The sequence below is a fragment of the Onychostoma macrolepis genome, chromosome 16, assembly GCF_012432095.1.
Source record: "Onychostoma macrolepis isolate SWU-2019 chromosome 16, ASM1243209v1, whole genome shotgun sequence".
NCBI classification, from domain to species: Eukaryota; Metazoa; Chordata; class Actinopteri; order Cypriniformes; family Cyprinidae; genus Onychostoma; species Onychostoma macrolepis.
The window spans coordinates 2,368,912-2,396,690 of record NC_081170.1 but is presented as its reverse complement, the minus strand read 5'-3'; the positions used below and the strand labels follow the sequence as shown (position 1 = coordinate 2,396,690).

General features: G+C 35.1%; 1 protein-coding gene across 2 annotated transcripts in view; it reads left to right on the top strand.

Annotated features, from left to right (window-relative positions):
• The first annotated feature begins 1,609 nt into the window (after window positions 1-1,609).
• Window positions 1,610-27,779, top strand: part of zgc:158766 (uncharacterized protein LOC100009641 homolog) — a 57,029-nt gene continuing 30,859 nt past the window's right edge. For both annotated transcript variants that reach the window (XM_058747428.1, XM_058747427.1), the window contains exons 1-6: window positions 1,610-2,281; window positions 10,182-10,379; window positions 12,672-13,833; window positions 24,266-24,469; window positions 26,094-26,217; window positions 26,295-26,388. In XM_058747428.1, coding sequence (XP_058603411.1) covers window positions 2,213-2,281; window positions 10,182-10,379; window positions 12,672-13,833; window positions 24,266-24,469; window positions 26,094-26,217; window positions 26,295-26,388 — 1,851 coding nt within the window. In that variant the 5' untranslated portion in view covers window positions 1,610-2,212. The remainder of the gene's footprint in view (window positions 2,282-10,181; window positions 10,380-12,671; window positions 13,834-24,265; window positions 24,470-26,093; window positions 26,218-26,294; window positions 26,389-27,779) is intronic.

Genomic DNA, 27,779 nt, shown 5'->3' with positions numbered 1-27,779 from the left:
GTGCTGCGTGTCAAGAATCCAGCTCTTCTAAATATAGCCTAACATGATTAGCCACAGCACACTGGCTCCTCTGTTTAACGTGATTTTCTGGGGTTAACGTGATCTGGTGGAGGTCTGGCGGATCTTTAGGGTGGTAATGGACGACTCTGACATGTTTGGAGTTACACATTCCATGGCAGTGTGTGGACATGTTCCCGCTTTCCACCCGCTCGGCGCAGGTGTGCCACACGCAGACAAGCATGCAAACACTCATCAGCTCTAGTTGATTGAGTTAACTTACTCAGTGGTTGCTCAGTTAAGTGTGATTTAATGTGTGTGTGCAAAGAAATCAAAATCTTGCTTTCTACTAACTTGAAAAAAGTGAACAAACTCTGTAATTAAGTTAGTGTAAGTGAGTTTTATGAGTTCTGCTAGCTTGTTAGGGTGTGTGTAACTGACAGATAACCTATGATTAGGGTTTTATTGTAGATATTTCCATGAAAACCCAGTTTTGCTCAGTTGTTGCTCTTTTATTGACTCAATGGATCTTTCACTTATATCAACTTTTATCTATCTTTAAATAGATCTGTTCTGCATTTTCTTTCAAATGTTGATTTTTAGATTCTTATAGATGCATTTGCAACTTAAGAGTCTCTGTTTGTTCTCCGTTTAATATCACTTAAGTCAAGGAGAATCTATTCAGATAGAAAAAAAATTGATTTATTTTTGTTTTTCTTTCATGTTAATATTTAAATTCTTATGAGAAACATTTAAGACTTAAGAGTCTTCATTTGCTCTCAATTTTATGGAAGCTTGTTTCCACCACTACCAAAAAAAAAAAAAAGGTAAAGAAAAAAAACAACTTTTTATTTCACAATTCAGAAACGGGCTTCCATGCCATTAAATCTCATTTCTGCCAAGGAAAACCAATTGAGATATAAAATATAATTTTTTCTTTCTTATGTTAAATTTTAGATTCTTATGTGAAATATTATAACATTTTTAAAAAAATATATAAATATTATCAAATATATACAAAAATTAAAAATGATCAAAATAAGACTTAAGAGTCTAAAAATAGAAAATAAAATAGAATTTTTACTTTCTTGTTAAATTTTACATTCTTATGTGAAATATTTAAGACTGAAGAGTCTCCATTTGTTGTCCATTTAATTTCACTGCTGTCATTGCGGAAAAACAATTGCTGTATTTATGATGTAAAGGACCATAAAATAGATCTGTTCTGCATTTTCTTTCAAACGTTGATTCTTCTAAGAAGCATTTCCAACTTAAGAGTCTCTGTTTGCTCTCCATTTAATCTCAGCGATGTCGAGAAGAATCAGTCGAGATATAAACGTTTTACAGTAACACCTGAAGCCTTTGTGTAATGCATTATAAAGGTTTTCATAATGCACATTTTAATGCATTATATCTTATCATAAATAATTGTAACCGTGCATTATATTTGCAGATTCCTTGTTACATGTGTTTTCATGCATTATGCTTTCCAAATGTGTAACATTGAATAGATTAGTAATATAATGCATTTTAGAAGGTGCATTAAATACTTTTTAATAGCAATGAATAGATAAGTATTGTAATGTATTCATAAAATGCATTAAAAGGTGTATTAAAAATACTTTTTAATGCATTATATTTAAAGGCTTCAAGCACTTTTGTTTGTTTGTTTTGCGCCGCTTTATGGTCTGCTAGTGTGTGTCAGCTCTAGTTTTTGGATTAGCGAGATTGAGCGCAGCACTATTGTAGTCGAGTGACCCGAGCCGCCGATGGCATGCTGATGTCTTCTTTTTTCTGTTCTCCCTCCTTCTTTTACAAAAGCGACAGCATAAGCTGAAACCCTAGTCCATTTGTTTTGTCGGGACAAAGAGGGGGAGGCTCCGGCCGCTGGAGAGTAGGGGGTAGTAAAGGTTTGTTCCCCTGCAGGGCACTTGTGGGACAGGGGTGTTGTTGTGCCTGTGTGCAGCTCAGATGTGTGTTTTCTCAGCGCTAAAGGAAATTGCATCAGTATGCATTATCTAGCTGGGAGAGGCCACAGGAGGAGGGCCGTCTCTCTCTCTCTCTCCCTCTCAATCCTCCCACTAGAGCAGAAACACACCGGCAGACCCAGTCATGGGCGCAGAGGAGCCCAATTACTCTCTGCATGGACTTACACTGGATTAATCCTATTTATTTATTTGCATATTTATGGTTTTTCTACTGTCTTGAGCCCTGAATGCGGACGCGGAGCACTATGCACTCCAGAGTGAAGTCGCGGAGCTGCGATAATTACCTGAGTATAAAGGTAAGCGGGTCGCTTATGAATCACACAGGTATCGTTGTTACGCTTTCAGCTGAACTTTAAATGAAGAAAGCATTCACTACTTTCCATTGGATTGTGATTGTCCTATGAAACAGGGAAATGTCTTTCCTTACAGCAGGGTTATTATAATTAACTCAGCGTAAAACCATAAATAAAAACACTTTTGTTACTTTAAATAAAATAAACGTTAAGTGAAATAAAGTAAAATATTAAAAAACGTGCACTTATTTTATTTCAGCTCCGGGTTTTATTTCCAAGTCAACATTTTTGTTTAGTTTAGCTTGATGTACTAAAAAAATACCTAAAACTAAATCTCAAATAAAATTAATAAACTTTATAAACACAAAAAAAAAACTCAAATTAACATGAAAGTAGAACATTTAATTTTTATTCAAAATATTAACAAAAACTATGATAATACTAAAATAACACTGCATGGCAAAACTTTGTTCACTTACAAAAAAATACTGTGACTGTACTGTGGTATATTTACATTTAATTCATTAGTAGATGCTTTTATTCAAATTGACTTGCAAATGAGGAAATGTCATGGTGCCTTTACAGTATATACACCATCATAACCATATTTAGATGACATTTTGGTTGTTTTTGGGGTGGGGGGGTTTAAAAGGTTAATATTCAGTAATATTATCAGTCTGACTACAGTGAAACCGTATCAAATCTGAATAACAACACCAAGCAAACTTGTTTCATAATTGTTCAGCTTAGTTATTGAACTGAATTGAGCCGAATAATGGCACTGCTGTATTTTTAGAGCTGTTTTATAGCAGAATTTGAATTAGTCTGTTATTCGGAGGACTTTGCGTGATTGATTCAGTAATTTTCCTGTTTATTTCTCCGAATCTGTATTTCTGTGCTAATTTGAATGGCTGTTTAGGGATATATTGATCTGTGTTTTGTGGAGGTTAGTCTGTAAGCACAGTGTTACCATCCTTTAACTCGACCTGTTTGGTAACGAGTGGCATTTAGTGCTGTAATCCAGACATCATGGGAGCGGCGTCTTGAATTGATCCCTCAATTACAGCACTTTAACTCGTCTCGTAATCATCGATCGTTTGCCGTGTCACAGCAGGCTCGTGTGTGTGTGTGAGCTCTGAGTTTGCTCTGTGTGTTTGTGTTTGTGTTGTCATCGCTCAGAGATTCACTACAGAACCTGTTTGAGAGCAGCTGCGTGTGGCTTTTGTCCTCAGTGAGTCGATGGACATTCCTTCTGTAGACGTCAACCTGTTCGACAGCTGCCAGTCACATCAGGTGCACCAGAGATGTCACCATTATTCAGACATTCAGCTGAAGATATGCTAATAATTCAGGTTAATAATTGTAAGCTTAACACACAGACACAATCATAATAATTATAATTATAGTAATATTAATTATAATAATTGAATAATACAATTTTAATAATAAATAAAATAATAAAATACTGTAAATAATATATTTATTTGAAAAAAATGAATTAATATGATTAATTATTTAATTAATAATTAAATGGATTATGTGAATAAATAAATTAAATATTAAAAAATTTAAATTATTTATTTGGTGTAACTTTTTTTCTTTAGACTTAGTTCACTTAATCACTGTTCAATTAATATTCTGCAAACCTAAATACTGCAGGAGGATAAAACAAATGATTTTTATTATTATCATCATATTGAATATTATTCTAAGGAAATGATTGTATTCTTTAATATATAATAATAAATATTCCATCATACTATTATGAATATATTTATAAATAAATATAAATATTCATTTTTCTAATATATATATATATATATATATATATATATATATAATATTTATATATATATATATATATATATATATATATATATATATATATATATATATATATATATATATATATATATTTATTTTATTTATCCTTCATTACATATGAAAGAAGTCCTTAAAATGTTTGTTTAATGAGCTATATGGATTTATTTTATTTTTGTATAGCACCTGAAATGTTTAACCCATATTATACATTTCAGGATTAATTGTAAACTGAATTATACTCTAAATGAATTAAAATAAATAAATGTTTTATCAAATTAAAAAGAAAATAAATTAAATAGAAAAAAACCTCCTTAAATTACTTGTTGCATTTTGTAAATTGTTTTGGATAAAACCATCTGCTAAGTGAATGCATGTAAGTATATTTTTAGAAAAGCAAAGCAAGCCTGTAAACAGTTCAGGAAGTTTTCTGATGTTTCACAGATGTTTTTGAAATAGCCGGTTCAGTTCAGCATCACGTATCTTGACCCCTGCTGTTGGCCCATTGTGTTTTTCCCCCTCTATAATCCTGCATTTGTCCTCAGACGCTCTGGAGGGATGTTAACACCTGCATGTATGAGGCAGCTCTCAGTAACCTGTGCTCTCGCTCCTGTTTCACGGCCTTCATGCTCCGCTGGAGAGCTGGTGCATGAGCCTTTGTCTTCCTGACCCACTAAACACACCGGAGAAAGCCCTTCCCGTCAGACTGTCAGGAGTTCACACGCGGTTTGTTTAGAGTGGCTTTGTTTGGTGAATCACAGCTTAGTTGCTGTACGTTTGCATTGCAGTAAAAGATGTCTAAGTGCAGCTCAGGTCAATTAGAGCATCAATAATGGCAACGGTTTGTTAAAACTGTATTTTTAGTGATTGTTCAGGTTCCCACAGTCTTGGAAAAACTTTAAATTGTGTTTTCCAGGCCTGTAAAAGTCACAGAAGTCAATGAAACCTTAAAAAGTCATACTTAATTTCCATAGTGAATATCAGTTTTATATTTAGTTTTTTTGTTTGTTTTGTTTTACATTTAGTCATATATGTATGTGTATATATATATATTAGTTATTTTATTATATATTAAAGAATTATGCAAGATTTTTATATGTCCTGCAAACAATGTATATATATCAGCATATTAGAATAATTTCTGATTTATAAAATTCTAAGGATCATGTGATACTGAAGACTGGAGTAATGATGCTGAAAATTCAGCATTGCATCATATGAATAAATCACATTTGGCCATATATTCATATAGAAATCAGCTATTTTAAATTATAATAATATTTCACAATTTTACTGTATATTAATCAAATAAATGCAGCCTTGATAAGACAAAAACATTTAAAAAATGTTATTTATTCCAAACCTTTGTATTCTTGGGTTTGTAAGTCTGGTCACTTTAAAAAAGTAAACCTTTCCTTAACGAGCTGCATGATTTTGGTGCAAATGATGCATTGCGGTTGAGGATATAGTAGGAATGGAGATGTTTGACTCTGTAGGTCGTGTGGTTTTGTAGCAGATGTCCGTCTGTTTTAATAGAGCGGCAGTGAGCCACCTGGAATCCACGTCGTTTAGATATAATTACGGGTCCGGGTCTGATCCGTCACCATAAACACCATCAAAGAGGGCAGATCCTCCCAGATCCCACACACATCTCCTCTGAGCCACACTTGTGCTTTGGCTGCTATTAAAAGCTCTTTTACTGGCTTCAGCCAGGTGAAATAACTTCTTCAAGGTTATGGAAATGCATCAGAAGCTCTCCTTCTGCCCAGTCTTATTTAATCTTTCATCTTCAAAGCCACGCTTATCTCCAGTTCTCTTGAAGTCCTCCATCCAGCACTGTATGTTTAGTCTTCTCAGGCTTTAAAACTGGTGTTTTGGGTGGGTGCACTGAGACTGATATGCAGGCCGTCCTGAATACAGCTTGTAGTTTAGACCATCGCTAAAGTTTTCAGGTTAAAACATGTTGAAAAGATCTTCAGACTCCACTCGTGCCGGAACCCTCAAACCCCATTCATTAATCTTTGAACCCCAACAGGAAGTCAAAATAAAAGGTTATGATAATGTTCATATTGTATAAATTTGAATATGTAATGAGTATATTTGAACATATGCATATATTTAAAAAAAAAAAAAAAAAAAAAGTCTGGTACTGTCTTAAAATGTACATTGTAAACATGTAAATTTTCAATATATTTATATATATGATTGACTGTAATTTTAATAAAATGTAAAATATATAATTTTTTAATCTAATTTCAAATTTGATTTATTATTTTATTAAATTTAATATATAATGTGTGATTTAAATATTTATATATTCAAAATATTGTAGAATTTATTTATGCATATATTTTCAAAATGTTGTTTGGTAGGGCGTGCATTTATATTTACAAACATTTATATAAAAACTTAAATATATAACAATAGAATAAATAAATATAAATATTATTTATTTTATAATTTTGGGGAAAATGCATATCTTTATCTATCATACATATTCATATATAGGCTATCATATTAGTGCTGTCAAATGATTAATCGCGATTAATCGCATCCAAAATAAAAGTTTTTGTTTACATAATATATGTGTGCATTCTGTGTATATTTATTATGAATATATAAATACACTTGCATTTATATATTTTGAAAATATTTACATGCATATATGTATATTTATATAATTTATAAATATATTTCATATATAAACATAACATATTTTTCTTAAATATAAACATGCATGTGTGTGTATTTATATATACATAATAAATATGCACAGCACACACACATATATTACGTAAACAAATATATATAAACTTTGCAAAGGCCATGTTACTCAGTTTACTTTGGCAGTCTTGAGTCATGTGGCCTGAGGCTTCGGAGGCTCCTGACAGTCCTGAGGCCCCGAGGCCCTCGTCCCGCTGGACCGGCCCGTAACCCTGCCCTGCCCAAGCCACTATTTTGTAGCCTGCCACAGTAACTTAAAAAAGCACCGTTAAACGATGTTAGAAATCATGTTGCCTTTCCTCCCATTGTTAGCCTTTCCTCCAGGCAGCGGTTCTGCTCTTCCCTGCAGTTGAAACTCTGTGATTATTCCTGAGTGATTGAGTTTCCTAGAGCACCAATAAAGACTTTCTGCAGGAGAACCAAACAATGGCTGCCCTGTGGAGGAGTGACCGCATGTGCACGGCACATTGTCATTGTCTAATACAAGGCCAACAGAGCAGAACAAACAGGGAGAGTTAGAGTCAGAGCTTTGCTGGGGATTTTTCCTGGGCTTTTCCCATCTGCAGCTCAACTCAAACAAATTCATTTCCACTTTCTCCACACTGCCCATTTTAAGGGATAGTTCACCTAAAAAGGAATTTTGGTTGTTAAAGTGCTTCTATTATGGGTTATGAAAGGTTCATATTTTGGTTTTGGGAATCCCCAACAACAGGTTGACATGCATGCAAGGTCAAAAACACTTTCATTTTCTTATAATATGCATTTATTTTTACTTTATTTGTTCAACGACTCCCAAACGATTCACTCAATGATTAATTTTTCCAAACCCCTCCTTTGCGTGATGCTAATCTGCGGTGATTGGTCCGATTGGAAACAGCTATTTTTAACACTCCAAAAGCGGCACCTAGTGGCCAAAAATGAATTTGCATTTTCATTCTGACCAATGCGAAAATTAAGTTTTCCCAGGTCTGTGCGCGCAACGAGTGGGCGTGCAATATGCTAATGCTTCATGTTGACATCAACATGAAACGACTTGGGATTCGTTTTAAAAACGACTCGTTTCAATGATTCAGAGTCGACTCTTTCTTTTGAGAGACAGTAACTTTATACACGGTGCACTTTCAGATTTAAAACTTGCTTAAATTAAATGTTAAAATACTGCATGAAAGGTCATTTTCAAAAATCCATAACAGAGGCACTTTAATTTATTCACCCTCAGGCCATCCAAGATGTAGGTGACATTTTTTTTAACTTCAGTTCAACAGTAAATAAGATTTTTAGCTGAAACCGTGGTTTTTGGTGATTCGTAAAATGCAAGTCAATGGCTGCCGGCACTTTGAGTGTCAAAAAAGCATATCAGCCATCACAAAATTAATACCTGGGATTATATTATATTGAGGTCTTATGAAGTGAAACAATCAGTCTGTGCAAGAAACTCAACATTATTTACAATATTATAATCCATAGTCAAATGGTCTGGAGTGATGTCCGATTCACAAACAAATCATTCTTTTGAACCTGTACTTTTTGGTGAACTAGATGAACCAAATTGGACTGAAGCGTCTGAAGCAGCACAGATTTACAAGTTACTCAATCACAAATCACTTTCAGACGCCTGGCTGTCACTCCGACTGGAAACGAGCCAAAACAGCAAAGTATCTGATCCTATGATGCTGAGTTTTTGAATGAATGAGGTTTTGCCGACTCATTCCAACAAGTTTGAACTAATTTTATGTTTTATGGTTTCTCATAGTTCATGTAAAAAGGTAAGCTGATAAAGACTGGTTTATGCACTTTATATGCTTTAGACACAGAAAACATCCACGTTTCACATCATTATTGGGTGCTTTGATAATATAATTGCATATATGTTACATCATCGTGTGATTATGTAAACGAACTAGTGAGTTGAATCAGTTGAGGTAATGGTTCTGGATTACAGGTAATAATATTGCAAATAATGTTGGGTTTCTTGCACAGACTGATCTTTTCTCTTTATTATACCTCAATATATCGTCAGGAGTCACGGGGATTAATTTTGTGATGCATGATGTGCTTTTTTGACTCTCAAAGTGCCGGTAACCATTGACTTGCATTTTTTTAATCACCAAGGAGCACGCTTTCAGCTAAAAAGCTTCTTTACTGTTCAACTGAAGGAAAAAATGTCACCTACATCTTTGATGGCCTGAGGGTGAATAAATTAACAGGATATTTTCATTTTAGGGTGAAGTATCCCTTTAACCTAAAGCTGACCGTCCCAGGTCGCGGTTGTGCTAGTCTAGGATACTGTGATACATATCCGGCTGGAAAGTCCTCTGCTCCACAGATATGATGTAGTTCTGCGTTAGGGACAGGATTTTCCATCCCGCCTGTTATTGTCCAGTCGGTGACGCTACATTGACAGGTGTTTCCCGTCTCATCAGTGTCCCGTGACCTCCTGACATCCTGCTGTTTGTGTTTGTAACTGGGAACTGTGGGATTGAACTTGTGACCATCAAACCGTCTCACTAACCAAACCAAAAACAACATGCTGCCATTGTTTACACTATCGCACTGTGCTCAATCGCTGGGTGTTTGATTCGGTCTATAATGACAGAAAGTGATACTTCATGTGTCCTACAGTAAATTAGTGACAACAAAATTTCAGCAAAAAAAATTTATTGGCCGAAACATTGACATCAGCTAATTAGGCTGCTTTTATGCTGGAGTTGGTTCACTTTCTGGCAATGAAACTAAATAAGTAAATAATTAAATAAATTAGCATGAAAATATCATGTATTGGTGATCTCACAGGCTGACGGCAGGACAATATAAAAATTGAGCATATCGCCCAACACTTCTATCTGTCTGTCTGTGTATATATGCATTATATATTTGTTATTATTATTTGTTATTATTATTATTTATTTTGGACATGCATGGAAATTTATTGTGCACAATGCAAATAAAAAATAAAAATATATTTATATAGTAAAATGTTTTTTATTTGTTCGTTTATTTGCATTATGCATAATAATGTTTCATACTTGTCATACTTTTTCATGCTTTTCGAATAAAATATATGTAAACATTCTTTTTTTTGTACTCTAGGGCTGGGTTGACTATCGATTTTTATTTTTATTTTTATTCAATCTTCATGTTCGTGAACCGAGATATATGCTGTTTTCAGTTGATGCATGAACAAAATTTTCACCAAACATTATTTGAAGCACACCTGTCATCCAATAATTGCAATAAGCTTTGTTTCTTTTGTTATAAAACAAGCTTTCAAATAATGTCAATTTTATAATAAAACTCAAACAATGTACAGTAAATGTTTGTGGTTAAAGGGTTCGATTGACTGTGTGATCTGTTGCAGGACTCTGAGTCGTTGGACCGCTGCATTCAGAGCGTGTTATCGGCTCTGTTTCCTCCGTTCAGTGCCTCGGCGGCCACCGTCCTGTGGCAGCTCTTCAGTGTAGTGGAGAGACAGTACCGCGGTGACGGACTGCGCTGCTTCATTGACTTCCTGCTGCCCGCCAAGAGAATCCTGCAAACAATAAAACAGGAGGCCTGTGTGAGTATTGTCAGCTTCAGCAGACGCATTTTCACTGAAGCATTTCCAAGTCAATAAAAACAGTGGGCAAAATCTACTCATAGATCACATTTTTTTATTTAGCAAATGTATAATATAATTATTTAATAATTAATACGTTCACACAATGTATAATTTTTTACTTGTATAAATATATTTTTTTAATTTATTAATATATTATTAAATGTTAAAACATTAACTAAGATTAATAAATGCTTTAGGAGTATTTTATTTATTTATATTTATTTATTTACATTTATTCACTTAGCAGATGCTTTTATCCAAAGAGACTTAAAAATGAGGAATGCAACAAGTGATTCATCATAGAGGCAAATAACAAGTGCTCGTAAATACAAAGTTTCAGATATTGTTTAGCATAGTTCAAGCTAATATTTGTTTTTTGTTTTTTTTAATTTAGGATATGCATGCAAATGTATTGTGAATAAATGCAAATAAAAGATTTATTCATTTATTTGCATTATGCATAATAAATTTGCATGCATGTCCAAAAATAAATAAATAATATAATGTAATATAATATAATTTGTATAATTTTATCATATAAATTGACAGGAATAGAAATAAATAAATGTTTTTGTTTTTTTTGCATTATGCATAATGCAAAAAAAAAACCATACATATTCATTTACATACATATTCAAATAAATAAATAAATACATGTTTGTTTGTTTGTTTGTTTGTTTTATATGTATTTACATTATGCATAACGTCCATGCTTGTTGAATGAAAACAACTTATTTATTGATTTGTTTATTTATTTATGGGACCTGCATGGTGATGCATCATGCATCACGCAATCTTTAAACTCGATATTGTGTATTGATTGGTAATGCGGTTTACACAGGTTTGCTGAATATTTTATTATTTTGTCTCTTCTTCAGATATTGTTGTTGAAATCCATAGTGCTGCAGCTAAACATGTTCAAAGCATTTAAATTCTCTCAGAGAGAAACATTGCGAGAGTGGGAACATGAGAGGGAGGAGGAATACTTCAGGCTGAAAGAGGGTTCAGTGATGCTCTGATAAACAGCCCAAACAGAGCGTGTTGTGAGCTTGCTGCGGAGAACTTGGCAAAGAGGATCAGGCTGAAATGAAAGACCTGCTCAGGGAGGCTTTGTATTTCTGCAGGTTAGCGCTGTGTGAGCACATAGCTGAAACCTTACGCTCCTGTATTCAGCGCTGCTGTTGTTACTCTGAGACGAAAGCTCTCAGTGGCCTCATTTAACTCAGGCATGATCTTTGAGGGAGTCACAGCGTGCTGAAGCTTACGTGTTCCTGCTGCATCATCAGTATCATTATACAGTGGCATCAGGGAGTCACTAACAACGCTACTAAATTAACTGGTTTTTCAGTAGCAGTAAAGTATATAAGTAACAAAGTTCTTTTGTGATGTACCATGATAAAACGTTTTTTTTTTTACACTGTATTGCCATGCAGAAGTCTCTCATAAAAAAATATTGGCCAGTCTGATTTATTGTGGTAAATTGCTTGTTAGCTCACTACAATATTTATTTATTTGTTCGTTCATTGATTCATTCATTCATTTACTGAATTCTTTGAGTCCCTGCAAGGAATTTTACATAATTTTTTTATTTTAATCCTTATGTTTAATGTTTTCATTACATAAATTATAGTGTTTTCTAATTTTATTTGCTGGTATTCTATTTATTGATATTTTATCTTTTCAAATCAATGTTACTTTAATTTCATCGAGGTACCGTTATAGTTTTTTCAAATGAATTAGTTTTTATTTTTATCATTTTCATTTTAATTTTGGTTAAAGTTTTAGTAATTTTGTATTCATCATTTTTGCTTAAAGTTTTAGTAATTTTGTATTTGTCATTTTTAGTAGTTTTCTATATAGTTTTTTTATTAAATTAAATTATTTCAGTTTCAGTTTGAATTATTTTTGTACATCAAGTAGAACTCAATGGAAATGAGAAATGAACTAGCTAAAATAATTAAAAAGCTTTTTATATTTTATTTTATTTCAGTTAACAAAAATTACAAGTATGCCACCTAGTTGTCATTTTTGCAATTCTGATGAGTGATAAAGAAATTATGCATTTCACTTTTAGATATATATTTTAGAATTCCATGATGTTCTAATTCATTGCATTTTTGTATCTTGAAATCTGCTTCAAAACAGAAATTAATTAATGATTGCAAACTGCAAATAACTGCATATTGTTGCTTGTACCTGTAAGAAAAGTGGCATTTTATCTGATAAATTCATCCTTTTTATTTTCCACAGCTGCGATTCAAAGGCCTGTTGCTGTACCACGAGGGATGGCCGCTGTGTTTGCATGAGAAGGTGGTTCTGCAACTCGCACCCCTGCATAAAGTACGTCTACGGCAGGGAGATTTCTACCTGCAGGTGGTTCCCTTAGGCCGCAAAGCTGCCAAACTGGTCATAAAATGCCTGTCAGGGAGCGGGCAAGCCATCGCAGAGATCCCTGTGGCCGAGAGCATGTACGCCAGCGTGTTCACGCCCGACTTCCTGCAGAATGTAACGCGTGAACGCAACCTGCACCCTCTCCAGAACTGCCTCCTCAGTACCGGCGCCGTGGTTTACCGAACGCCCTGGAAGAACGTGGTCAATCCTTTGTTCGTGACCAGCACTGCCGACGCAATCATGCAGGCGCGGAGCAGCGGCGGGACCCTGCGGGGTCAGCTCAGCACCTGCAGCACCCACGGATCCACAGGAACACTCAGTTCCCGAGACTCCCTGGGTGCCGAGTCCACCGTGTCGGAGCCAGTCCTCAGCCGCAGCCTCACAGATATGGGCATCAGCTCTCTGCACTCGGAGGATTCGCCCTTGCAAAAGAGTCCCAACTCCCTTCCCCAGACGCCCACCTTGGGCAGCCCGGATCAGGGATGCATTCGAGGCGGAATCAGCCACAAAATCCTTTCATTTAGCACGGACCTTAGCAATCCCGGCCTTCGCAAGCGGCATCCCAGAGACTCTGCTGCCTTCGAGTCACGCCGGCTTTTCCGCAAGTCCTACATGGAGGCTTTGCAGAACCCTATGAACCTTGGCTCCAGCTCTGAATCAATTCTTGAGGAAGGGACTGAGTCCGAGCCAGGAGCGCGTCGCGGCTCCGGCCCGAAGGAGCCGATCCCTCGGAGAATCAGTGTTCGTGGATGGCTGGGAGGAGATGAATCTTGCAACGATTCTCCTGCCGTCCATCCATCCAAGAGCACTGAGCTCAGTCCGGGCGAGAGGCGCTCCAAATCTCTTGATCGCACCAACAAGGCCTTGCAGGTTAAAGGCCACCGGGCTCGGTCGTCTTCCGGTGGATCCGGTAGTGGCCTTCCCAAAAAACTTATGAATGGTTATACATTTCGTTTTGGAAAATTGGACTTGGAGACGGCCTTTCCTGGAATCGAGAAACGGAGCAACAAAGAGAACTCAGGTAAAAACATTTGTCAACTCTTTTGAAGTTTGCCATTCCAGTGCCAAGGTCATGGGTTCGATTCGCAGGGAATGCATGAACTGATCAGTTGCATACCTTCAATGCAATGTAAATCTCAGGGGTGTCCAATCCTGCTTCTGGAGGGCCAACGTCCTGCAGAGTTTAGCTCCAGTCAGTGCAAACACACTTACATGGAAGTTTCTAATGAGTCTTAAGACCATGATTAGTTGGTTCAAGTGTGTTTAATTAGGGTTGGAGCTAAACTCAAGACAGCAGAGCCAGGAGCCTTGGTGTACATAAAAAACGCAGTATAGCATCTTGTTTGGGATTCTTTCCCACCAAAAACAAGACCAGACCAAGCTTCCCTTAATAAATCATGGCACTAGCAATGTCAAGATCAAGGGTTCGCTTCCCAAGAAATGCCTGAACTGATCAAATGCATACCTTCAATGCAATGTAAGTCACTTTGGATAAAAGCGTCTGCCAAATAAATGTAAATGTCACCATATTGTACATCAGCGGTGTCCAATCCAGGTCTTGTAGAGCCAAAGTCCTGCAGAGTTGAGCTCCAACCAGTGCAAACACACTTGCATTGGACGTTTCTATTGAGCCTGAAGAGACCTTGATTAGTTGGTTCAGGTGTGTTTAACTCAAGTGTGTTTAATTCAGGTTCAATTAATGGCCCTCCAGGAACAGGTTCGGACTCCCCTGCTGTACAAAAGGATTCCGGAGAGCATCTTGTTAAGGATTCTTTCCCACCAAGAACAAGACCAGAACAAGCTTCCCTTATTAAATCATGTTGCCTGAGGCCTTAAGGGCCAGTTCTGGTTCCAGACTTGGCGCTAACAACGACAAGGTCATGGGTTCGATTCTCAGGGAATGCATAAAGTGATGAAATGAACGTCTTTAATGCGATGCAAGTCACTTTGGATAAAAGCATCTGCCAAATGCATAAATGTAAATGTCACCAAACTGTCCAACAGGGGTGTCCAATCTTGCTTCTGGAGGGCCAACCCACCAAGAACACGACCAGTACAAGCTACCCTTATCAAATCGTAGCACTTGCAATGTCAAGGTCATGGGTCCGATTCCAGGGATTCATGAATTGTTTAAGGGATGAAATGCTTACCTTGAATGCGATGTGGACACCCTTGATGTACAGTATGGTGACTTTTACATTTATGCATTTGATCAGTTCATGCATTCCCTGGAAATCAAACCCATGACCTTGGCTTTGCTAACATCATGCTCTGATGAAATGGTTGTAAGTCGCTTTGGATAAAAACGTCTGTGAAATGCATAAATGTAAACCAGGCTACTGTACATCGGGGGTGTCCAATTCTTCTCCTGGAGGGCCAACATCCTGCATAGTTTAGCTCCTACACACTTGTGTGGACGTTTCTAGTGAGTCTGTAGACCTTGATTAGTTGGTTCAGGTGTGATCACCCTTGATGCACAGTATAATGACTTTTACATTTATGCATCTGGCAGATGCTTTTATCCAAAGCGACTTTAATTGATAGTGAATTGATACGTTCATGCATTCCCTGGGAATCGAACCCATGACCTTTGTGTTGCTGACATCATGCTCTACTGGAGCTAAACTCTGCAAGACCTTGGCCATACAGGAATAGGTTTGGACTCCCCTGCTGTACATAAAGAATTCTGCAGAGCATATTGTTTATGATTCTTTCCCACAAAGAACAAGACCAGAACAGGCTTCCCTTATCAAAGCATGTCGCCTGAGGCCTTTGGAACCAGAACTGGCTCTTGACAGTTGTGGTCCAGTGTGTAATTATCACTTGCAGCAAACTCCAGGACCGTCAGCAAGCTTAGATTTTCGGAGGAGACAGCTTGTCATTCATCTGGCATGATTTTATGGCTTGCGACCGGCTGCATGTGAGGGCTAATAGCGTGTGTGTTTCGGAATGCTTCAGCAGCCCTGCCCTGTTACAGAGGGTGCTTGTCTTTCCAAAGTGTTTGCTATACCCCAAAGGCACGATACTGCACTGAGTGCATTGCCAGGGAGACTGCACTGTTTTATTTAGCTCTTCCTGCTATTGAGCTTTTGAAAGAAAGAGCGTTTTGCCCTCTTTCTAGCGCTTCAGGCCAGGGGTGTGTTTGGGGTCTATCCGCAGGAAATTCCAAACTGTCCGGCATTCTGAAGATTTTGGGTTACTTTGTCTTGTGAAAGGGTTGTATCGCTAACACCATGTCCTAAACGTGCACAACCAGATACTTTTATGAGCAAAACCCGTCTTTTCATATTAATCCAGTTAGTTGATCCAGCTGTGCCAAGTGACATTATACTTGGTCAGTCCCTTTATTTTCATTTTCATTGTGTTCCACTTCACTCACAATAAAATGATGCACCACATAGCTGTATATTAAAAATAAATAAATAAAAATAAAACCAAACCCTAACCCTATATACACACATTCACATACGCACGCACTTATATTTTATTAACCATGAGCTACAGATGAAAAATAGCCTTTGGCTAACTCTGTAAATGTTTATTAATATATATATATATATATATATATATATATATATATACAGTCAGGTCCATATATATTTGTACACAGGCACAATTTTTATTATTTTAGCTGTTGACCAAGTTACAGTTCAAATTACAGTTTTATAATGAATATGGGCTTAAAGTACACACTCTGAGCTTTAAGGAATTACAGCTCTTTAATATGTACCCCCCTTCAAGGGACCATAAGTAATTGGACAGTTGACTCAAAAGCCATTTCATGGACAGTCGTGGGCTATTCCTTCATTATTTCTACATCAATTAAGCAGGTAAAAGGTCTGGAGTTGATTCTAAGTGTGCCATTTGCATTTGGAAGCTGTTGCTGTGAACCCACATCATGAGGTCAAAGGATCATTCCATACAAGTGAAACAGATGGTTGTTAGGCTTCAAAAACAAAACAAATCCAATAGCAGGGACATTAGGAGCGGCCAAAGCAACAGTTTGGTATATTCTGAGGAAAAAAAGAATGCACTGGTGAGCTCAGCAACATAAAAAGCCCCGGACGTCCACGGAGGACAACAATGGTGGTGATCGGAGGATCCTCTCCATGATAAAGAAAAACACTTTGACAACATCCAGCCAAGAGAAGAACACTCTCCAGGAGACACACATGTCTCTGTCAAAGTCTACAATCAAGAGAAGACTTCACCAGAGCAAATACAGAGGCTTCACCACAAGCTGCAAACAAGGACAGATTAGACTTTGCCAAAAAAAAAAAGCCAGACCTCTTCTGTAAAAGCATTCTTTGGACGGCTGAAATTAAGATCAACCTACACCAGAATGACGGGAAGAAAAATGGAGAAGGCTTGGAACAGCTCATGATCCAAAGCTTACAACATCATCTGTGAAACATGGTGGAGCAGTGTGATGCATGAGCTGCATGGCTTCCAGTGGCACTGTGTTACTGGTGTTTAGTGAAGATGAGACGGAAGACAGAAGCAGCCGGATCAATTCTGAAGTGTATAGAGATATACTCTCTGCACAGATTCAGTCAAATGGAGCCCAAAAGTTGATTGGGCGGCGCTTCATAGTTCAAATGGACGATGACCCAAAACATACAGCAAAAGCAACCCAGGAGTTTTTGAAGGTAAAAAGTGGAACATTCTGCAATAGCCGAGTCAATCTCCTGATCTCAACCCGACTGAACAGCATTTCACAATTTTATTTATGATTATATTTATTTGTCCAATTAATGTGGGGGCTGTGTATAAAAATGGTTGTAATTCTTAAGCATTTTATGTTTTATTTTTGTTCAACCCCTTGAATTAAAGCTTAAAGTCTGCACTTCAATCACATCTTGATTGTTTAATTTTAATTCTATTCTGGTGGCATACAGAGCCAAATATATATATATATATTATTATTATTTTAGATGAATATTGTTTTCTTTGATTTAATCCAATTATTTTGTTTTAATAATAATAATAATTATTATTATTATATTTTAATTGACCAATCTGCTAATATCTAAATGGCCAATTATCATCTGAATAATCTGCTTGAATGATATAACGATCTCTAACTACTTTGCAGTGAGTAAGAGTAAGAACAAAAATATGACCTGTCACGGCAAGCCTGGTTAGGAAGTGGTGTTAGGTGAATTCATTCTCTATGGCTCTCATTTTACTTTCGTTCTCTATTTAACACACAGACACACACACACACACACACGGAGTGGTTTAGGTAAATTCCCATCTGGGATTCTACGGAGTCCCTGTGTTCTCTGGCTTTCTTTCCCACACATGAAAATCAGAGCCATTGAGTCTGGGCAGGAAGCCACAGCGGATCCGATGACCCACCTGGGGGAGGATCTTACCTGCTCGACTCCCAGCGCTCTTCAGCTCCCATCCAGATGGTTTGCCTCCGTCATAATGGGGACCTTTGTGTCCCGTCGGGCCGGTGAGGATGCTGGAGAGAGGCTTAGAGAGTAAAGCCCATCTCCACGTAATATCTGTCCTGTTACAAAGCCGGAGCGAAGCAGGGGTCAGTCAGACTTTGTTCAGCAAACAAATGCCAATGACTTTGAGGCTGGATCAGATTACGGCTGATGTGGTTTTGCTTGGCCTTTGTGATTGCATTAGGTCCCTTGTGATTTGAACTGGTTCCCATGATACCCCAGAGCTCGGCCTCGCTCTCAGAGACATATGCAAAGTCAACCAAATGTTGTCGGGTGGCTTTTTGAATACTGTTGGTTAGTGAATATCTACAAGCAGCGACACTAACTTGTTTTATCTTTCCCAGTAACAACCTATGTTTTCCAACTAGTAGTCGTGTACAGCTTTACAAACGAGAAAACTGATAAGAAACAGCATTGGAAATTCTGAATTGTTTTAGTGAATCAGTTCATTCAGACGATTTGTGTAAATGAACCGATTCAAAAAAGTCTATTTGTTCTATTGAATCAGTTCATTCGGATGATTTGTGTAAATGAACTGATTTTTTTTTTTTTTAAAAGTCTTATTTGCAACATTTTTATAGCATTGGAAATCCATATTCATTTGAGTGAATTAATTCATTCAGATGATTCATGTAAATGAACCGATTCAAAAAAGTCTATTTGTTCTGTTGAATCAGTTCATTCAGATGATTTGTGTAAATGAACTGATCCCCCCCCAAAAAAGCCTGTTTGCAACATTTTGTAGCATTGGAAATCTATATTCATTCAAGTGAATTAATTAATTCAGATGATTTATCTAAATGAACTGATTCAAAAAAGTCTATTTGCAACATTTTATAGCATTGGAAATTCTGAATCAGTCCAGTGAATCAATTCATTCAAATGATTTGTGTAAATGAACTGATCCCCCCCAAAAAAGCCCTTTTGCAACATTTTTATAGCATTGGAAATTCATTTTCATGCCAGTGAATCAATTCATTCAAATGATTCATGTAAATCATCTGATTCAAAAACGTTTGTTTGCTACATTTTTATAGCACTGGAAATTCTGATTTGTTCTAGTGAATCGGTTCATTCAAGTAATTCATGAAAACTAACAAGCAACATACTTTTATAACATATTTAGTCACATTCTGAGTTTATTAATTATTCCAGTAAGTATAATTGGTAACACTTTACAATAAGGTTCATTAGTTAACATTAGTTAAAATGAACTAAGAATGAACAATACTTCTACAGCATTTATTAATCTTAGTTAATGTTAATTTCAGCATTTACTAATGCATTATTAAAATGACAAGTTGTGTTTGTTAACATTAGTTAACGCAACATGAATAAACAATGAGCAGCTGTATTTTCATTAACTAAAATGAACAAATATTAATAAGTAGTGTAATAAATGCATTGTTCATTGTTTGTTCATGTTAGTTAATACATTAACTAATGTTAACAAATGACACCTTATTGTAAAGTGTTACCGTATAATTATATCTGTTAAAGTTTAATGACGATATACTGAAAGAAACTCAAATGAAGCATTCAAAATTTTGATTCATTCCAATGAATCAATTAATTCAGATGATTCATGCTAATTAAATTATTAAAAGTCTGGCTGCAACAGACTAATATTTAGTTTATAAATTGTTCTTTTTTTTAAATTACTGTAAGTATTATAACTGGTAAAGTTTAACAAATCCACCTTAACTGAGATTAGTTAATTCAGAAAAATACATTGTTTGTTTGTTTGGTTCTGTGGTGTTTGTCTGTGTTTTTCAGTGTCCGTTTCCAGCTTCCTCTGCTTGTTGAGGAAGTGCATCACAAACAGGAGCAGATCTCAGATTCACACAGGAAATGATGTCATGAGAAAGACAATAGTGGAGGAACTGACAAGAGTTTGAAGTCTGAAACTTAAAAAATATGACTTTACATTATTTGTAAATGCGTAAGATGTGCTGAAATTACACTAATATTTGTAAACAGTATGTCACTAGTCTTATTCAATCAGATGAAAGATCTTTATATGAAGTTCATCATACTTTCAGGACAAGGACAGGCGTATTTTTCTCAATACAAAGGAGTTTTAAAGGGCTCGGGGGAAAGATAACAGACCAGTATTTTTTTTTTTTTTTTTTAGTTTATTTTGCCTATTTATTCAGTGAATCAATTAATTCAGATTATTTGTGAACTGATTTTAAAAAAAAAGTCTAACATTTTTATAGCACTGGAAATTCTGAATCATTCTAGTGAATCAAATCATTCAAATTCATGTAAATGAACTGATTCAAAAAAAGTCTCTACAACTTTCGTTTATAGCTTACTATTTAGTTAAATACTGCATTTTCATCTGAGTTTATAAATGAAGTTTTATTAAATCTAAGTTTAATGATGCCATCCTGAGATTCATTTCATTTTTTATGTTATTTTATTATTGAGTAAATCAATTTATTCAGGTGATTCATGCAAATTAACTGATTTAAAAAAAAAAAAAATTATATATATATATATATATATATATATATATATATATATATATATATATATATATATATTTTTTTTTTTTTTTTAGTTTATTTTGCCTATTTATTCAGTGAATCATTTTATTCATGTGATTCATGCAAATTAACTGATTTAAAAATCGGTTTAATTAAATTAGATTTTAATGTATTAAATTTATTTATTTTCTTTTATTGGTTGATATTCAAATGTTCTTCCTCAGTGCTATATATTGTTAAAATATTGTATCAATTCTAGCACAGTGTAATAAGGGAGTTTAATTACTGTGAAAAATATTTGGTCTATTTTTTTTTGGCTAATTTAACCCTTGAAGGAAGGTGGATAATGTGTAGTGTTCTTAGAGTTGTTGTTGAACTCCTCAGCCGCAGTCTTTCCTCTCAGGAGGAGGAGAATGAGTTGTATTGTATTGTTTGGGTTGCTGGGTTTGGAAGAAACAGCCTGAGGGTTTGGATTCAGGAGAAAGTTGACAAACATCTGCTTCAGCTGGGAATGTCAGCCGCAGCATTCCTCAAACCAGAGCCTGAGGGCCCAGAAACTCTGTGTGTGCGCGTGTGCGCGGGTGTGTGTGCGTGTGTGTGTTTTGTGTGTGTGCACGCCTCACACACCTGGTCTCCGTCGTGACTCAACATTGACTCACTGTAGATTTTGTCACACCTGAACCCAATCTTCCTTCCAGACAATCTGTTCAATATATGCACTACATACACTACTGTTTGGAGTCAGCAAGATTATTTTTGAAAGAAGTTTCTTCTGCTCACCAAGGTTGTGTTTGATTGATCAAAAATACAGTAAAAATTATGAAATATTATTACAATTTAGAAGAACAGTTTTCTAAGTGAATATATAATAAAATGTAATTTATTCTGTGATGCGCAGCTGTATTTTCAGCATCATTACTGCAGTCTTCAGTGTCACATGATCTTCAGAAATCATTCTAATATGCTGATTTGCTGCTCAAGAAACATTTCTGATTATTATCAATGTTGAAAACAGTTGTGCTGCCCGATATTTTTGTGGAAACTGTCATACCTTTCATTTTTCAGGATTCACAGATGAATAGAAAGTTCAAAAGAACACAGGAATCTCGTTACATTATAAATGCCACTTTTGATCAATTTAATGCATCCTTGATGAATAAAAGTTTGAATTTCGTTCAAAATAAAAAAGTTATTGACCCAAAGCTTTTGAACGGTAGTGTAGTTCAGTTCAGATTGTGAAAGGTGTGTTTGATTTTACAGTCAAATGAACTGTTTGCTGAATGTTTGTTTTATTTGTTTTAAACAGATCAAATCCTGTAAACACTCCATTATTTGCATTTTATTGGTTCTGAATGCATCTGTCAAATACATTTAGTTATGATTTTGAGTGCTGCCGCTTTAAATCACAGTTTTGAATCAATGCATTTGAAATTATTCAAGCTGACCAACTATAAATCTCATTTTACTACTGAAGTTTAAATGCGATGCTATTAAAACATCTCTGTACGTTCTCATACGAGACACAAGACAGGAAATAATTATGAAACTGGTCTGACACAATTTTTAGGAAACTTTATGACTAACTCAAATGTGCTAATATTCACAGTGTTGCTTCATTTTAAATCATGCAGTCTTTGTCATGATGAGGTTTATTTATTTATTTTTATTTAGTCATTTAGCAGACGCTTTCATCCAAAGCAACTTACAAATGAGGACAATGAAAGCAATCAAAATTAACAAAAGATGTGCAAATCTCAGTTAGCCTAACGCAGTACACGTAGCAAGTTTTTTTTTTTTATTATATAATAAATAAAAAGAAAATGGATAGAATAGAAAAAGAATAGAGCAAGCTAGTGTTAGAGGCCTTTTTGCTTTTGTTGATTGTATAATAAATAAAAAGAAAACAATAAACGTAAATTTTTTGAAAAATGATCCGAAATCAATATTATAATAATTGCCTTACTTTAGCCCGATTCACAGCGGTTATTTTATAATAATATTTTCTAATTTGAGTGGTATGGGTAGGTTTTTGCGGGAAATTCGAGCATGCTGCTGCACATTACGTCACGTCTGTAAACATTGTCCCGGCTATCGCATGTGAGGATCCTGCAGGTGGAGGATCGTTTATAGCCTTTTCTCACAGCAGCTAGAATAATTAAATGTGTCATTTTGATGGTGGATCGTAATCCAGAAAGGATTATATGTTTATGAAACACATGTGAATGAAATTAAATTATACTCCAGTTTTAAATGTGCTACTGATTACAGATTTACACATGATTTATATTTTAAAGAAAACCAGTTCGAAGGGAACATAGTTTGCTTTTTGGGTTAAAAGAATTTCTTATGAAATTCGAATGGTATGACAATTAGAGATTAGACTGTACAGAAATTGAAATCTACACCCTTATACACACTATACTCATTGTCACACAATGCTGATGTTGTTAACATTAATAATTTGAGAATAAAGTATAACAATAATAATACTTTGCACGGTTAGATGTGATATGAGCTAATGTTAGATTTAATCACCATTGGTAGCGTGATTTATTGTAATGCTTTTTTCCTCAGTTGGTCAGAACAAACATGGCAGACTTGTTACTTACTTGTTCAGATGACAATATATGGTGAAAATTCTTATTTGGGTCATATATTCCGAGACGTAAGCTAGAATCTGTGATTCCTGAGTATAGTATCTAGTGCGGTGACTGACAGACTGACACACATACTCCTCAAAACATTAGATTCATCCATGCTGAGCCGTGCCAGAACACAACCCCACACACGGAAGATAATTCCGCACTGAGCTGCAATTCCAGGTTTTCAAACAGAGATGGCGACAAAGAGGCAAAACTTACGGACTGCAGCTTTAAAGAAAACAAGCAGTAAATGAATAGAGTGCAAGTCTAAAAGGGACTTTTTTTTTTAAAAGAATAGAATTAGAATAGAGAGTGCTAGAGTTAGAGGGTCAAATAAAGATGGAAGAAATGTGTTTTTAGCCGATTCTTGAAGATGGCTAAGTACTCGCTGCTGGGATTGAGTTGGGCAGGTCATTCCACCAGGAGGGAACAGTTAATGTAAAAGTCTGTGAAAGTGATTTTGTGCCTCTTCGGGATGAACAATAAAGCGACGTTGACCTGCAGAACGTAAGCTTCTAGAGGCACATAAGTCTGAAGTAATGAATTGAGGTAAAGGGGTGCAGAGCCAGTGGTGGTTTTGTAGGCAAACATTAATGCCTTGAATTTTATGCGAGCAGTTATTGGAAGCCAGTGCACACAGAGGTGTGACGTGCATTCTTTTTGGCTTATTAAAAATTAATCTCGTGTTCTGGATTAATTGTAAAGGTTTGATAGAACTGGCTGGAAGACCTGCCAAGAGAGCATTGCAATAGTCAAGTCTGGACAGAACAAGAGCTTGAACAAGGAGTTGTGACGCATGTTCTGAATGAAACCGCCTGATGGGCCGAAGGTTTGATGCTAAGATCCGTTTGTGTGTTCAGGTCTCTCGGATGACGGTCTGCACTCGAGCCCCAGGAGGAACAGTAACAGCGGCGATGAGTTTGTTCCTCCCAAACCCTCCAGCAGATCGGCGGTGTCTCCGGCCCCGTCCACAGCGCCCCCTGCTGTCTGTCCTCCAGCGCTGCCCTCGCTCATCACACACATCAACCAGGAGCTCCTGACCTCCGGCGCTCTGAGGCTGCCTGGTGCGTGACCGGATCAAAAACCAACAAAACAGAAACAGACATTAATATGGATATAATATTCCTTATAAAAATTCATGATCATGTTCCAATGAACTGCATGAGGCTGCATGATAAATAAATTTGGAATAAAACCGATTATAGGGCAATTACCAAATTGCAGATGCTGCGTTTTAATAAATACATTTATATGCTGTGTGTTTTAGAGTGAAGCGAGGCACTGTGTTCTTTTACACGCTTACAGCTCATAGTGTTTTAGGTTTTGATGAAAATTCAAAATGAAAGAATTGAGAAGAAATGATAAATTATAGTATAGTAGTATTGTAATTGTATCGTAAAATAAAATAATTATTATATTATTATTTTTGTATTATTATATTAAACTATATATTTAATTTTACTGTGAAATTACAATAGCAATATTTTTACTTTATTTAATATTTTTGTTTTAATATTTTTATTTAGTAATTATAATTAATAATAATAATTCTTATTATAATTGTTACATGTTTGTATTATTATTATCTTTTATTAATTATTATTATCATAGTAATAATTATTATATTTAATATTAGAATTTCTATTATTATTATTAATAGTTTTTCTTTCATTTTTATGTAGTTATTATAATAATATTTAATAAGAATTATTATTATATTAATTTACATAATTATTATGATGAGTTATTATTGTTATTAATAATAATAATTGGTACTGTTAGTAGTAGTGTTTATTATTATTATTATTAATGATAATATTATTATAATATTATCTCCTCTTTGTAAGTTACTTTGGATAAAAGCGTCTGCTAAATGCCTTCATAATAATTATTTTTATATTAAATTATTATATTCTATAAAATTATATTACTATTATTATTATGTCCTCTTATTATTATTATTAATAATATTATTACAATATGTATTATTAATCTCATATAATATGTATTATTAATATTATTAATGTATTAATCTCCTCTTTGTAAGTCCCTTTGGATAAAAGCATCTAGTAAAAACATAATTATAGAATATAATTATAATTTTAGTGTCATATCGATATGCAATCAATGTTTTGACCAACTCGTGCAGCCCTGCAAACAAGCACAGCAAACCTGGAACTTTTTTTCCTCTTTACAGTTTGTATCATTAAAATCACATTTGTGACCCTGCAGCACAAAAGCAGTCATAAGTCGCTGGGGTATATTTGTAGCAATAGCCAACAATACAATATTATTATCAAAATTATCCATTTTTCTCTTATGCCAAAAATCATTAGGATTTTAAGTAAAGATCATATTCCATGAAGATATTTTGTAAATTCCCTATACTCAAACCTAATTTTTGATTATTAATATTCATTGCTAAGAACTTCATTTGGACAACTTTAAAGGTGATTTTCTCAATATTTAGATTTTTTTGCACCCTGAGATTCCAGATTTTCTAATAGTTGTATCTCGGCCAAATTTCGTCCTATCCTAACAAACCATACATCAATAGAAAGCTTATTTATTTTAATCTAAGTACATTGACCCTTATGACTGATTTTGTGGTCGATGGTCACATATAGAACGGTGAAGCTCTAATGATGGGTGTTGGGTTTGGTTTATGGGGTCATGATCTTGATCCAGGTAACCAGGACCGAGGTGGCAGAGCTGTGCTGCAGGTGTGCTGCAGGAACCAGGTGTGGACAGACGCGGCCTTCACCTCAAACCAGATCAGCGAGCTGCTGTGCTACTACTGCGGCAGACTGCGGTGAGAATGTGGAACCTCTGCAGCACACTGTCACACAGCGCAGGCCTTTCTCTGAGCGTCTTGTGTGTGTGTTTCAGGAGGGAGAAGCGAGGTCTGGGTTTGACGGTTCTCGTCGACGCTCGCAGGCAGCCGGTCGCGTCTACGCTCTTCACGGCTCTGTCTGAGCTTCAGGTGAGACCAGACACACAACTGTCTGTAAGACAAACCTTTGTGTTTGCATTAAGGCCACAAGGGGGACCAGTGTTTCATTTATTTACATGACCCCAAAGGTTAAGGTCTTTTTACACTCTTAAAAATAAAGGTGCTTCACGATACCGTAGAAGAACCTATTTGTCTAAATGGTTCCATAAAGAACCTTTAACATCTGAAGAACCTTTCTGTTTCACAAAAGGTTCTTTGTGGTGAAAGAAGGTTCTTCAGATTATAAAAAGGTAAGAAAGAGATGACTGACTGAATGCTGCTTTGTGGAACCAAAAATGCATGGTTCTTCTATAGCATCGCTGTGAAGAACCTTTTAAGCACCTTTATTTTTAAGAGTGTATTTAAAGGAATTAAATGGAATTTCTTTTCCATTTTGTTGTAAAGTTAAATCAGTTTGACCTGTTTGCAAATAATATATGAAGAGTTTGTTTGCAAAAAAATCTTTTTCAAAAATCATGTTTTTCATGGTGCATTCCAATTAATCTCAATCAAACTGCAGTTGGGTTATTTTGATGAAGTAAAAATAATAATAAAAAAACAAATACAGCTAACTAACACAATAAAACACAATGAAAACATGACAACAATAAAAATTATTTGAAAATTTGAAAAAAAAAAATTTAATATGTTTTTGCTAAACTCTAAAATGTTTTAAAATAAGTTTTATATTTTAAAATATTTATCATGCTGTATATAATAATATTAAAAACTATAATAATTATAAAATATTTTACGATATTTTAATTTTAATATATGCACACATTCACTCTTATTCATAAGCCTAATATGTTGAAAACACAAAACTGAAAAATGCTTCTTGTCTCTTCACATTCAATTACATAAATCACATAAACGACAGGCTATTTTTCCAATTCAAAATAAAGAATTTTACTAAAAAAGTTGAGTAGTTTGCATCACTGGTTATTACAGTTATAGTTATGTACTTCTTTACTATTATATTTTTTTTTTTTTTTTTGGTAGTATTTTGAATCAGTTTTTTTTTTTATATTTTCCATTATCATATTACCTTTAAAGTCGTAGTCATTTTTCTGTGTTTTTGTGACTTTTAGTGGTATTTAAATGTATATTGTTTTGATTTATTTATATTTAAGTTTTAGTTTTAAATAAAATAAATAAAAAAGAGTTACATTTTGTTTTATTTCAAGTCACCTTTTTTTATGGTTTTAATTTTGGTTTCAGTTTTAGTTTTAATGATTGGGATCCATGACTGGTTTTAACTAGTTGTAACTAGTTAAAAACTAGTAACTCGTTTTTTTTTTGTGAAGTATCAATTTGATCTGTTTGCAAATAATGCATTTATTTTAAAATGTTTAAATAAGTTTTGTATTTTAAAATATTAT